Source organism: Agelaius phoeniceus, chromosome 2 (assembly GCF_051311805.1).
Source record: "Agelaius phoeniceus isolate bAgePho1 chromosome 2, bAgePho1.hap1, whole genome shotgun sequence".
Taxonomy (NCBI): Eukaryota; Metazoa; Chordata; class Aves; order Passeriformes; family Icteridae; genus Agelaius; species Agelaius phoeniceus.
Window position 1 is genome coordinate 41,248,042 of NC_135266.1, and position 14,327 is coordinate 41,262,368.

Sequence of the window (14,327 nt, forward strand, 5' to 3'; positions counted from 1 at the left end):
TTCAGCCACCAGAGCTGGGCTGAAGTGGGCTGGCCCTTCAGGATAGATGTCCTCCCACACTAGGTGAAAACACGGCTCCTTGCTTTAACTACATTTTTTACAGGGTTTTGGATTTCTCTCCACTGAGCAATGATGCTGGTTGTCAGTAAATTATCCACTGTGATCCCTCAGGATTTCTCTTCATGGTATTATTAGCTTAGTCTGTGACTCCAGTTTTTATTTGCAGACAATAACCATCCCTGAACAAAAATCTCCAGCTTGAGTAGCTGGCAACTCCACTGTGAGGCATCAAGGACAGGTGCATCACTGCTTTGGCCAGGATGATGCAGCAGCAGCACCTCCTTCACTGCAGAGCCACTGTCCTGCCAGCCCAGGGGTGACCGAGTCCTGCTGCTTATCTCCAGCCTCCCAGCCACAGATCTGAGAATTTACAGCACATAAAAATAGTACATAAAACCCCCTTCCACTGACCTGCTTAGTTTTTGTAAAATCAGAGTATTGCCCACTTGCTGCAGACACTAGTCTGCTTGTTTAAAAACAAAAATCCCACTGGCAGACAACCAACATACAAGAACATCTACAAAGAAGCTGTTACAGTTTATCGTGCAGTAATCCATGGATTAAGGTCATTAATAGCCCTCTATGACATACTGCCATGACTCCAAAGGTGCTCTTCTGCCTTACAGGACAGATATACAGAACATAACCCCCTCATAAATATCTCCCCTGAGATACTGTCTTCTAAATCTTCAAAAGAAAAGAAAAAATGAGAAAAACCAGAAGGCAGATGCCTAACACAATATTTTGCATTGCATTAAAAAAAAAAGTTATAATGGAAATAAACCACCCTGAGTTTTCTTATCTTTCAGACTGATGTTTTCACAGTAAAAGAGTTGTTGGTAACTGAAATTTTGATCCTCAGAGCTAAAAGAGCGAGCCAAGACATTCTCCCATGCCCAGAAGATAAAGTCATAAGTAAAACTTTCAAACTAAAATTTGAAATTCTCAATTCTACCCTTTAATTATTTATATGAAATAAGCTTTCTCCTTCTGTTGACATGAGAACACAAATATATCATCATGGAAAACACTGCATACTCCTCAAATCCCAAGGGATCAATCTTTTATGCAGTACATGAACTGTTTTCACAGAACTTTTAAAAACAGTTTTCTAAAGCATGCCTGATGTCATTAGGAAGTCCAAAGAAGCTGATACCCTAACAATATGATTGCTAAATACCCTCCAAAGAAGAAAATCCCTTTGCTCCTCCTAAACTTAAGCTCATATCTGCACTATCCATACATGTAATTACCAATGATATTAATTTACCTGAGTCCCCAATACCAAGAGTAAATAACCCTTGTGTCAAATCTGAACTAATGGATAGACTTTTCTCACTTATGTTGATCTAAATGAAAAAATCTGCACTCTTTCCCTATGATTTGTTTCTTTAGGACTCTGGGAATGGCATAGTATTGTGCCACTGTGTATTTTCATTTACCAGGAAACAGTTATAATTAATAAAATGTACTCAGGAGAATACAATTGTCCTACCAGCTGCAACCAATTCTGTATCCCACAGTCACATGCAATTTTTGTAAACAACATAGTGACATTTGAAAAAGAAAAACCTTAGAAAGAAATTTTAAAAGCTTCAGTAAACAAACATTATGATAAACAACATTTGTTTCAATATACATCTCACCAGGAACGAATCACTCATCATTTCCTATTTTACTTTCACTACGATATAGTAGCATTTTCACTATACATGCAGTTTCTTTTTCTTACCTTTAAGGAATCAAAGCAGGCAATAACTCTTCCATTTTCAACCTGGCAACTTTTAGGGGGGTGTGCAAATTTGCATTCTTCATCAGAGCGTGAACAAGTTCCCCTCTGAAACTGCCTGCACACTTCTAATGTCAGCCATTTTGTGTCTCTTACGGGAGCAACATTCAAAGCCATGATGAGAAGCTGATTTTGAACTTGTAAGTTGCTGTCAGGTGAATTATGCTGAAGAAATTTCCAAAACTAATGACAAAGGAAAGGGGGGGAGGGGGGGGAAGGAAGTCAGAAAAAAAAAAAACTTCAATTCTAATGAAAAATAAAGTTAAAAAAACCAAGCAGTGGGGGACGATTAACAACGTCCAATGCACACAAAGCAGAACAAGCAGAGAAAGTTTATCAGCACGCAGTCACTCATCAATCATTAAGTCCCGCTCGTAGACTTTTGGCTGGGAAAACACATGCTCAGTCGCATTTCTGTCTGTAAAACACGTGGGTTTGTTGATTGTAATCACGGATGCACTGGTTTAAAGCCAAGGTCCATCAATGCAATGGCACTCCTTGATAGAATAGCAGTCCTCTGATGGTTGCTTGCTGGTATTGATTACATGAGAGAAGCAATGCGGTCATTTGTTCATGTCCCAGGAATAATAATAATAATAATAATCCTTTTTCTGCTTTCAGTTTCCCATCAACTAATTGGCAAATGGAGACAGCTGAGGTATCTTCTGCCAGGTGTAAGGTGAAGGCAATGTCTGGCTGGCAAAGACGGGATTTTGAGAACACAGGCGTAGCAGTCCTCGCTCGTAAAAGTGACTTGGCAAAGGCACTTTTTAAGTCACTGACCTGACAAAACAAATACAGCTTCAGTTCACGTGCAACTCATTCAAATCAACATTATGAAACCTACAGTCTCTTTTTATCAGATATTATAAACATACAGCCAAAGTTCACTCTTAAAAAAAAAAAAAAAAACTACCCTCCTTTGTGAAGTTACACGTGATAGGGGAATAACCAGTTGAAACACGTACTGCAGTAATATTCCAGGCAGCAATCCAAAAGTTGGGAATGATTTAAATAGATGAATGTGGCAGACACAATAATTAGGCACACTAGTTGTGAAACAATTCAATCAAATGTGCTTAGTCTCCAAAACTGTATACAAGAACCCTTTTCCATTAATTTATCACTCGGCCCTTTAGACTGTGTTACTACATTCTAAATTGTTACTCATTACTTGCTCTTCCTTAGAAACCAGGATGGTAGTACTCTGCTCAGATTTTTTTCATCTCCGTCTATTTTTTAACAAAAAAAGAAACCAAAAAATGTAATTCCAAAATTATAGGAAATAGAACCCCTCCAGATGCAGACAATATAGTTAGTCTTCCCATTAACCCACACGCTGTTCCATAAGGGCTTCATGAAAGGGCTTAACCACCAAGTCACCGTGCTCCAATGAGTCCTTTCTATTATGAAGCAGTCTTTATCTAAATATTCTTTTGGTTTAATTAGCCTTTGTGTACCTCTGCAAATACATCCTTCAGCATCAAAACATCAGATTCCAATATGGCACTTAAACTGTTTGGGCACTATAAAATACCTAGGATATTTTACAGAAAAACAGATTTGAAAATCAAAGGGTTAGATATTACAAAAATATTTAATCACTAACTATATTTTATATACAGACAATGAAATCATGCATATGATGTTTCCTTCTACTTAGCTTCAAAGGAACAGAACTTTTACTTTTCAAATACCAGCCAGAAACAGTTGATGGATTATTTTTGTATATGAAAAAAGAAAAGGGGAAAGACTGGAATAAGTGAGATTTTAAAATACGTCAGTAAAAATACTTCTAAAATCACTGTCAGCTTTTCCATGTCAGAACAACTACCATTCTGTGCTTCCATTCACTGGCCTTAACTGAAGTCAGTATTGTTTGTTAAGGAAGAATTACTCACACCCAGTTTCAGGATCAGATCCCAGTTCTGACTTCTAGGTCTTCACATCAAAAGGCTTTTCTACTACTTAGTAATGCTACCAAAAGGGGTTTTACTATGTGACCAGTACTTCCACCAAAAGTTCCTACTGCTAGCATGAATAAAGGAAACGCAATGCTAATTGCTGAAAATTCAGTTTCAAGTCCAAAGTGCAATAAGATGGGTCTGGATGACACTTAGCTTTACTTGGTCATGAAGAACAAGGTGCAAGAGAATCAGTACTTTTTGAAATAATTATATGCCATTATAGTACAGCACATAAATTACAAACTCCTCAAATTAAATATTCCATCAATGTTGTCTGACAGCATCAATGAAGAATGAGATTAAGCTAAAAGCATACAAAGAGGTGAGAAAATACTCATAACTGATGAAAGGGAAAGAGAGGAGGAAATACAAGAAGAGCCTCTCCACAAGGGCTTGTTGAGCTGATAGCTTGTTGGGCTGATGATTTAGCTGGCTAAATGTAAAAGAGGAAATACTCTCCCTAGAGCCACACATTCCAATTCAGAAATGTCAGTAACGGTTTTCAGTAATAGATGTAGGAGACAGACGGAAATTTTGGGAAAAGGGTAAATGTTATACTGCACACTGCTGAAAGTCACAAGTAGTAATACTCTGCAGGGCTGCACACCATAAAATTGACAAAGTTGTTTCTCAAGTAGTAGGTGTTAAGACTGAAAAAAACCAGACACAGCACGTGGCAGCAAAGCAAACAGCACACAGTATAGAAATGGCAGTAACCATGGTTTTTAAAAAAGAAGTGCACAGCAGAATCACATACAAGATTTGTGAGACTACAGCAAGAATTCACACCAAAAAGCATTTGGGGGTGCAGGGTAGAAGAGTGAAACACAGTATCATCCTATTTCTTACCCTCATGCTACATGAAGATTTTCTAAAGAAAGGGAAGCACGAAAAGTTTGTCTCTAAAATCCATGTCTTGTCCAACATAACAACCCCATGTGATTTCTCAAGAGTCATCAAGTGCCTCAGAAGTTCCTACTGGTAAAAACTCAGGAGACAGAACTGAGTCCTGTCTCCTTTCTGAAGGAGGCCATGCCTTCAGCAGGAGGCAAGTTCAAACATGGTGAAGACAGAACAATTTGGAGTGCTTCATCCCTACCACTTACATGACCTATGCGTTCACAATCACGTGCTAGGCAGCTGTCATACCTCCTCTGCCCATCACCTGCACCAGGAGGATGAAGGAAGAGATGCCACCTTGAAAACCTGAACATGAGGGACACAAAACAAGGAGGAGGGAGAGAAAAGACAAAGCAGAGAGTAAAATTATTCTTCTTGGAGAAGTCAAGAAAAGTAGAATTCAACATATGAGGAAAGTGCTCAAGGGAAGGAAAAAAATGGGAGAGGAAGGTAGGAAAAGGAAATGGCTGGTTATGAAACTGAAAAGAAGGGAGAGACTTCATAGCAAATGGAAGAAAGATGGAGAAAGGCTGTGAACATTGGAAGAGAGAGGGCCAAGAGGAAATTTTAGAAGGAAAGCAGAAGAGGCTGTGGTTACAGGGAAAAAACTCCAGCAGTTTGAGTAAACAGGGAAGTAAATAAGGGAAATGAATGGAGTTTATATAAGAAAATATAACAACAATAATCCTCAATAAAATGCCTGCAAGGTCACACACCATTATTAACATCATGGTTAACCCAGACCTTGCGTATTGCAAAACCCATCCATCTGGAGAAAACCAGTAGGTTTTGCAAATGCAAACTCTGCTCCTCTTCCCACTATTTCTAATTGTGTCCCAACACATCAGCTGAAGTTAGCTGTCCTGACAAAACCAATGGTACCTCACTGGCATAAAACCCTCAGCACGAAGTGTCCCTTATCCTGGCAGAAGATTTTGTTTGCCTTATGGTTTTGTTTAGTTGTTTTGTTGTTATTACCATTAATGATCCCAACTCAAGACAACACCCACCACTGTAGCTAAACAAGCTATCAAAACTTACAAACAAACAACTGAGCTGCAAAATATTCTTACTGAAGATGAAAGAAGTACTCAACATAAGAACAAATTATTTTTGTCTTTTTACAACTATTATTGTTTATTTTCAGTCTCTCACACAGTTGAATCGATGGAATTGATCAAGAATTCACACTTACAAATGCAGCTTTTTGCAGGTTAAGTGAAATGAAATTCATGGACATGTATTTGTAAAAGTTATTTAGCTTTGGATCCCTTTTAGGATAAGCAGCACTTCCCTTTCACAGAAAGCTAGCAAGGCATAGGACTAGAAGGCCTTTGTCATGGTTAAGAAAAAAAAAATCCTTTTAATTAGTAAACAAGACAAAGCACACAGACATTAGAAGCCCAGAGAAAAAGTTCTCAGAGAAATACAGGGCAGCCTCATCTTTGGGAATTGCAAGTGAATACAAAGCCCTGCCCTATTATGAACCAGCTGGATTTTTCAGCTGGAAAATAGGAGCTCTTACTATCTACAAAATATGAGTTGCTTTGGTACAGTAGTTTTACTTATCAGCCAGATTATGTGGCAATGGATCATGCAGTATCTGTCTGATGGTGAAACTGAGACTTCCTGGACATGATATACTCATGGCTTCAGTAGGTAACGTAGTAATGAGCAGCCCCATCTTCAAAAGTCATCTCTGCAGGTGATGACATCCAGTAAAGGAGCACAGTCTTCTACATGGTCTCACCACAGATATCTAGAGGAACCACTAAGTCCACCCAGAAGGTGTTAAAACAGTTTTACACTTTTTGAGGTTTAAACACTCTGTATTATTCATCACATCAAAATCTTCAGTAAGAGATGTCAACACTGGGGCTCAATTTGTTGCTCCTACTGTCAAAATTTATCAACATGATCCATATATTTCTTCTATAAATATAGCAGAAACGTAAGAATTAAAAAGTTAGAAAACCCTCAGTTGTACTTAAAGGGGACTGTGCAGTTTGAAGTATATAAGCTCTTCTTTCCCAGACAGAAGAGATGTACTAAATATACTTAGCCAAGTACAAGTTTGATAATTTGTATTATTATTATACAAGTTTGATAATTTGTAAACAATGCTCTGTTTTGAAGACAAAGACCCAAAAAAACCAAAACGAAAACACTCCTCAAACCCCAGAGACTCACTAAGCTGTGAAAGCAAGGTGAGCCTTCTCTAGGTCACTAGCAGGGAGGAACATGTTGACTTACAGACTGCTGCCGAAATTCAGTTAAACACATGACCTCAGGTGGGAAAAAACTCACCTTCAGGACCTATCTACAGCCACCACAAATGACCTGCTGGATACTGCCATGCCAACACAATGTACTGAAAACTCAGTTTTCAAACCCAGCATACTTATACTGCCACTCTTCAGGGACAAACTGTTTTCTCATCCAAATGTGAGCTCTTTTTCAGGAAAACCAAGGTCAACTCTCTAACCCCAGGGAAACAATTTTAAGCCCTTGGCCCAAAACAGGTTGCTTCTACAACTTTTATCCATTTACACATAAACAAAATCTCATGTTGCTTTCTCACAGAAAATCATGGTTATAGTCTTAAATTCCAGAAACTTTTTAACAAAGAAAAACCTGCAGGAGACACCAGGCACAAAGCATTTAATGTCAAAATTTTAAGGTCTGGCTGGAAGCTGGAAGAAAAAGAAAAACAGTCTCTACCCTTAGACAGGGTTAACCATAAGCATCACTAATTTCACATCCCACAGCACAAGTTCATGAACCAGCAGTGTCTTGACCACACACTACTTTAACTCAGATTCTCATGATGTTCCTTTTTGTTCAGGAAATAAACTGATCTGTAAGAAAAAAATAGTTTAGCGATTTCTTTCAACCTGGACTCACTAGTTTTGAATCAATGATTTCACCTGGGTCAGATGATGTGGAACAAAACACAACCATCTCCAGATGCCTCAGGACATCCGAAAACACAGATTAACCAATGTGCCCCACTACACAGATGCATCCTCAGACTACTGACAAGAATTGTGTTCCTTCAAAAAGCTGCTGCTTCTTCAGCAGTTGACCTATTTGCAAAGGAAACTCAAATCTCACTAAGTCATACCTCTTGTTTGCAGCTGCATAGAGGACTCCACTTTCAAATCCTTCAGGACACAGACGTATGTTTAGAAGACACCGGCAAGTGCTTTAGTCCAAAAGACAGTGGAACTTCGCTTCCATTTTTCAACTAAACCTCATATACGCTCTTCAATGTCCTTTTCCCCCCATTGTTTATGCTTTAAATAGCATTCAAAGCCTCCAAACAGAAGATAAGCTGCCCACTAAAGGACAGCCACAACTCCACAAGCTCACTCCACTGTTGCTTTAAATGCCAGCTACTTGCCATTTCCTTGACTCCCCTGTGAAGTTCTCTCTTGAGCTCCCCCAAACTCCCTGCTGAGGAAAGCAAGACTGCAGCTTAATCCCAGGCTGGATCCATTCTGATCTGCCTCATCAGGTGCAGAGTAGCACAGCAGCACAATGCCCCCTGCCTCGCACGTGCCAACTCAACAGAGACATGGCCACCGCGTCCATCACGTCCCACTCCAAGGGAGCAGGGAGCAGAGCAGGCAGCACAGGGCACCCCACCTGCAGCAGGTCTGGCTCCTCTTTGCAAGCACCTTTAGCTGCAGTGCTGTATCCCACAGGATATCCTCCCTGTCCCTGGAAAGCAAGGCTGGCTCTCAGGCACCACACGCTAATTTAAGCCTATTCCCCACTAGTCAATACAAACAGGATCCTATATCAAAATATGCCAACATGAATTAAATAAAAAATGAAGTGATTTTACAGGCAAATAATGTGGCAGTCAGCATGCTTGTTAATCACATTTCAATAAACTACATCTTAAAGAAAGAACATGCAAGAGATTCTCCCATGGTGGACAGGCTTTTCTCAACCCATCAGCTTTCCAAACTAGGGAAACAGGACCAGAAGAGATGCATCAGTACAGAGGTATAATTCATCAATGAGTACTATGCCAGCTTTGTGTTCTTCTCTTTAAACCAGTGTCTAATATTCATATTTTTATATGTACCCTTTTACTAGGTATCTAAAAAAGACTAAACAATGCACAGTAGAGTTTAGTAGTGTCTGCAGAGTTATGTAAAAAGACAGCATTAAAACCAGAACCAAGCTTTTCGCTCTCCTCTGAACTGTTGTGGAGTCAAAAAAATAATAATCCCTAAATTCAAGAAACAAGAGAAAATAGGACAGGTTTCCACAAAACATCATCCACTCTTTGATGGCAAACATGAATGGGAAATCTTTCTGTCACCATAACATTTTTAAGAAGAGCCATTCAACTACAGGAGAGCATGTATAAATTCTTCTATAAATTTCAAACAAAACTTGCAAACATTTCTTTAATCACTTTCAAGCGTTTTTTTCCACTTTAAGATGTTAAGCAGCTCCCGTGTCACACTGAGGAAACCAGTATTTCTCAAATGAGGAAGAAGCCAGAACTGCCATATCAGGGAAGCAGCCCACTTGTTTGATCAGGTGGCTGGTAGCCAAAAATACTAAAATTCTAATCCTGGGTCTTGTATTAATTCAACATGAAGCAGCTCAAGTCAGAAGTGCCAGGACTTACAAAAAAGACATTATTTACTTTATTTGCTTGACTTGGAGATCAACTATTGCAACATGTCTTTGCCTGTTATACAACCAGCAATGAACACTTGTGAACTGTAATTCAGATGAACACTTTACACAGCGTAGAGACAATCCTAACTATTTTAGTTAAGCTGACTGAAGTTCAGGCCAGGGACAGACTAGAAAACCAGTCTGCTTTATTTAAACTGAGCATGACCTTCAATTCAGTTTTGCTAAATGAGCCATATTTTCCTTGTCACAATCACTAATGTGCCAGGTTCAGGCTTTTTAGTATGTCCCTCACTATTTACAGCATGGCAATGAGCTTCTTGTTAAAACCTGCCGCTTCCCTTTGAAGCTGGCTTTACAATATAATAACACTAATGTCCTTTGTCCCTGGGGAAGTAGGTGAGGAGGAAGGTGTACCACTGACTGTGAAACAACCCACACAGCCTGGGACCTTTTCAGCAACCCACTGTACTACTTTGCTAATGGACCGTGAAATATTTCTGCTGAACTTTAGGTCAGTGGATGACTACAGACCACAAGAGTATTTTCAAAAACCAAACTGCTTCGAAGTCATGCTGGAAAAACTAATGCTTGTTATACTTCAGTTAAAATGCAATTGCAGAAAAGAGTTTTCTTCTTCTAGCAAACTACTTTTGTTTTTATTCTACTCCTCCTCTCTTGGCTTGGACCTTCTCACAGTTTTTAACTTAAACACTTTCTAAGTCCAAATTAACCTGATTTTTCCTCTATGTGCATCAATTTCATACACAAAATTCTGTTCCCACCTTGACAAAAGGGCAAAAGCAATTTCTGTTTCTGTGCCTCAGCAAGCAGAGTTAATCAGCCCCGGCAGCAATGACGTTACCACTTGGCCTCTTGTGGACACAAATGTTTTGCTTTTGGCAGAGTGAAACATGTAATAGCTATTAATCAAACCCAATTCCCCAGGAAAGGGTACCCCAGTGCATTAGGAGCTTCCACTCACCCAGCTGCAGACATGCATTGTATTTATATTTTTTTAGGACTGTAAAATATTTATAGAAAAGTGTGCTTATGTACTGTGAAATTTTTACAGACTGGCATGGAGGGAACGTGTGATCAAATGACTGTTCTCACCTGCCAAAGGACCGATAACATGCTGTTACACAGGAGCACAGTCTAAAAGAGCTCAGGCTGTTGTAAATTTTCTATTTTCTCTAGTCCAGTTTTGCTCTAATTCAAGAAGGCAGAACTCTTGCTGAGGTATTTATGTGACAAACAGCACCCCTTTGCATTGAAAGACAAGGAGAAATCTGAATAAACCAAGGACTGTATGTAAATTAATGACATGTTGAATTCACAAGCTGCACCTGTTTTAAGATGGCCAACAGCATTATTAATAATATATTATTATTATTATTATTATATATATTATTATACTCCACAAATTACCCAGCTCTGGGAAGTTGCATGGCACATCCAAACCAAGCTTCTAAGGTGAGGGCAGCAAGAACACTACCTAATGCTATTAACTCCAACTGCCTCTTAAGTGCTTAACCCATCCTGCTGAACAGATTTCCTACACTATATTCAAGCAGCATCACCATTCTGAGATAAAATACCTGCATTCCTGTGCCATTTCCTCCACCTTTTACCCGAGTACAGAATAATAATACACAAAAGGATGACCCTAGCAGATGAGCCAAAGAGTCCATCTTGCCCAAAATGCAGCCTGCGACTATGACTTATACTAGATGTCCTCAGAAGAGTGCAGAACCAGGACAGGCAGGGTGTGATAATTTCCATGAATTTTCTCCCAACAACCTGTAACTGATGTCTTTGTATTTAATAGGTTTCACTGAATTTTACTTCCACGGATTTCCTCAATCCCTTTTACAAATGCTGCTGTCAGAAATGTCCTTTATAATGTGCATGAAAAGCAGGATACCAAGAAGCAGCCTGACTGCTCTCACAATTGTTGACAAAAGCACAGACTCTCAGGGGAGGAGCACGGATATGAAAGGAAACACTTCAGGACTTTGGAGATTCACAAAAATGTGAAAACCACATTTGGAGCTGGAGAGTAAGATGACTGATTACAAAAGACTTCAAGAGAATCTGCGTTGTTTCACCCGTACTCCTGAATGTGTTAAACTAAAAGCTCCAGGAGAAGTGGAGCTTGGAGAAAAAGACTTAAAACCTACCACAAGAGAAAGAAACACCAAGACCCCTTCCTCCACACCCCAAGCTGCATCACCTAGGAACACTCCCAGAAGCAGGGATCTCTTTCAGCAACCCAATTGAGAAGGAATAAAAACTGAGAGCCTGTCTAAAGGAGCCTAGGCAAGGCACTCTTGCATTCTACCAGACCCAAAGCATTTCACAAGCATCTCAAACATATTTTGGAAGAACAAACTTATCACAATGGCAAAGTGCTTCTGGCAGGGAAAAGAAAAACCTCAGTATCTTTAGTACTCAGAGGGTTGCCAAGCAAGCCTTCACCAGAGTCCATTTTATCACAAGGATTCAATTCCCCTTTTGCTCCATTAGTAGCGTGCACATAATACACAACACCAGTTTTATTTACTTCCAAAACTAAAGAAATCCTCATGAAGCAGAACATATTCAAGTGCTTTACTGCTTAAATATCTCACAGGACATACTGCAAAACCTGATTAGGTGCCTATGTCAGAATACTTCATATCTTACAGTAGTTAAAGATGGAACAGCAACCTAGCCTTAAAGTCACCTATAGAATAGTAGATAGTTAAATCAATAATCTTCAAAGATGATTTTTTAAAAAATATTTTTAAACAGTGTTTTTATACTAACGTTCAGACAGCAGCTGAAATCTCCCATTAAAAGCCATTTTTTCAAAGACCTTTCCCAGTTAAGAAAAAAACAGAAATGGGGGGTTTAGCGTGGCCTTGAAGAAAAAAAGTTAGTATTTAACAGGTTGGTCTCTATTGGTCTCTTCTGAAGGTAGATTGCCTTTTTGTGTTGTAAACAGAGATGGCTTCCTGCCTGATTATCTTTGGTCCTCCAAGGTGAATAAAGAAAATATTTAATCATGTTCCATGTGAAGATGACAGTAAGAAACTTCATTTTCAAAATTCATGCATTTGTCCACAAGAAAAAACAAAAACCCCTAAACAAAACCAACACATAAAACTTCAAAGGCTACCTGTGTTGTATTTGATAATACATAATTCTGCTAAATTCTGCAAGCTCTTTATTTCTGGAATAAAATAAATTTGCATTTAGTAAACCAGTATTCAGCTGTCAAATAGCTATGACAAGTTTAGAAAGAGAATGCTTTTCCCCTAAAACTGTTCTTGCAACTAGTGGCAGAAAAGAAGAGACGAGCTTTTCTCATATGACTTGCAACTTCTGGTGAATGTCTGTTTTCCTGGAAGTCTTGAATACTTCTATTTAGTCCTGAGGCAAATAATGGAGTTACAACTGGAAGGAGTGCACAGTAACCATCTGCAGACATTGCCTACCAAGTAAACATTTTTTTTCCCCTGAGCTCCAGGATGACGAATTTTGGGGTTGGTGTGCAGTACAGCCACTGACCTTCCTTTTTGCTTGAGCACCAATTAAGAAGCACTGACCCAATGAAAATGGGTCACATTGATCTGTTGTTTTGATTTGTGTAACATGTCTCCCTCAGTCCAAAAAGCTCACCACCCGTTGCCACTTGAAGAAAGTTACTTTTCAACTCAGTTTCATTTTAGAGAGTAACTTCTTTTCTTTTTTTTTTAATTTACAACTAACAGGAGATAAAGTATTTAAACACTGAAAGGCTAAACAGAAATCAACTCAGAAAGTTTATTGGCCTCCAGTAAGGACATTGGATAGTTCATACTCATTTTTCTACCATGTATATCGTCAATTTGTTTGTAACAGTAAGAGGAGATAAACTACATTCAGGTTTATGTCAGGAAAAAGAATCACAAACCACAACAAAACTCCAGCCAGCATCTTTCAAAAGCAACTTCAATATATAGAGTCTTGGTTTTAATTTCTCTTAGCTTAAAAGCTGAAAAGGGAATGGATTTAGGCAGCCATACAGGTTAGGCAGTGTTAGCCTATGTCTCAGAGCCAGGCATGTCCCCACTTTAAATCAAAAAATTTTCTCAATATTCAAATTATAGCTTCTATTTTAACTCAGCTATTTACTGTGAAAAGAGCAGTAGGAAAAAAAAAACATTGAAAAATCAAGTGCTTTCATGCTTTGACACAATGAATTGCAATGTTTTGCAGTGAAAACTGAACACATTTCCTATAAATGGTTTGACAGAGCCCTCTTCCAGACCTTTTTCTAATATCTCTGTTTACTGGTAACTGCACAGATTTCTCTGTCCTGCTGGCAATGGCAGAACAGGTAAGCACAGCCTGGCATTTTTGAAAGACAGTGTCAAAATTTCTATGTTACAAAGTGAATAAATAGCAAAAAAGAAAAAACAAATTTGATTTGGTCAAATAAATAACATCATCAACAGCACTCAGGGATTAAAAAAAACATATAAACATAAGAAGTGGACTGTTTCTGTTATGCTTACACACATTTCTATTCCAGAAACAAGTTTTCAAAAATTACTTAAATGTGTTTTGAATGTGCCTCATTTTAGTGCAATATTTGCTTAGCTTGTAAATAAGAGAATTTACAACTTCTAGCCGTCAGCCTGTACATGCTCTGATCCCAGAGACCTGGTAAAAATTTCTTCCATTTCATACAGCATTTCCAGGATAAAACAGGTGAGACATAAAATCAAACCAGACCAGAAAAAAAAACCCAAACCAAAAAAAAAAAAAAAAAAAAAAAAAAAAAAAAAAAAAAAAAGGGAAAAAAAAAACAACCAAAAAAAAAAAACCAAAAACCAACCTCACACTTGGTCAGAGTTATATGCCCTCTAATAATGCTCTACAACTTGAAGGGATGCAAAGTTTACACTATCAATATTTGG

General features: G+C 38.6%; 1 protein-coding gene across 12 annotated transcripts in view; it reads right to left on the reverse strand.

The window, feature by feature from the left end:
• Positions 1-14,327, reverse strand: part of MBNL2 (muscleblind like splicing regulator 2) — a 106,448-nt gene that overhangs the window by 66,558 nt on the left and 25,563 nt on the right. For 10 of the 12 annotated variants that reach the window (XM_054654937.2, XM_054654938.2, XM_054654935.2 and 7 more), the window contains exon 2: positions 1,793-2,632. The exons of the other annotated variants lie outside the window; for them this stretch is intronic. In XM_054654937.2, the coding sequence (XP_054510912.1) occupies positions 1,793-1,966 (174 nt within the window). In that variant the 5' untranslated portion in view covers positions 1,967-2,632. The remainder of the gene's footprint in view (positions 1-1,792; positions 2,633-14,327) is intronic. 12 annotated transcript variants of the gene reach the window in all.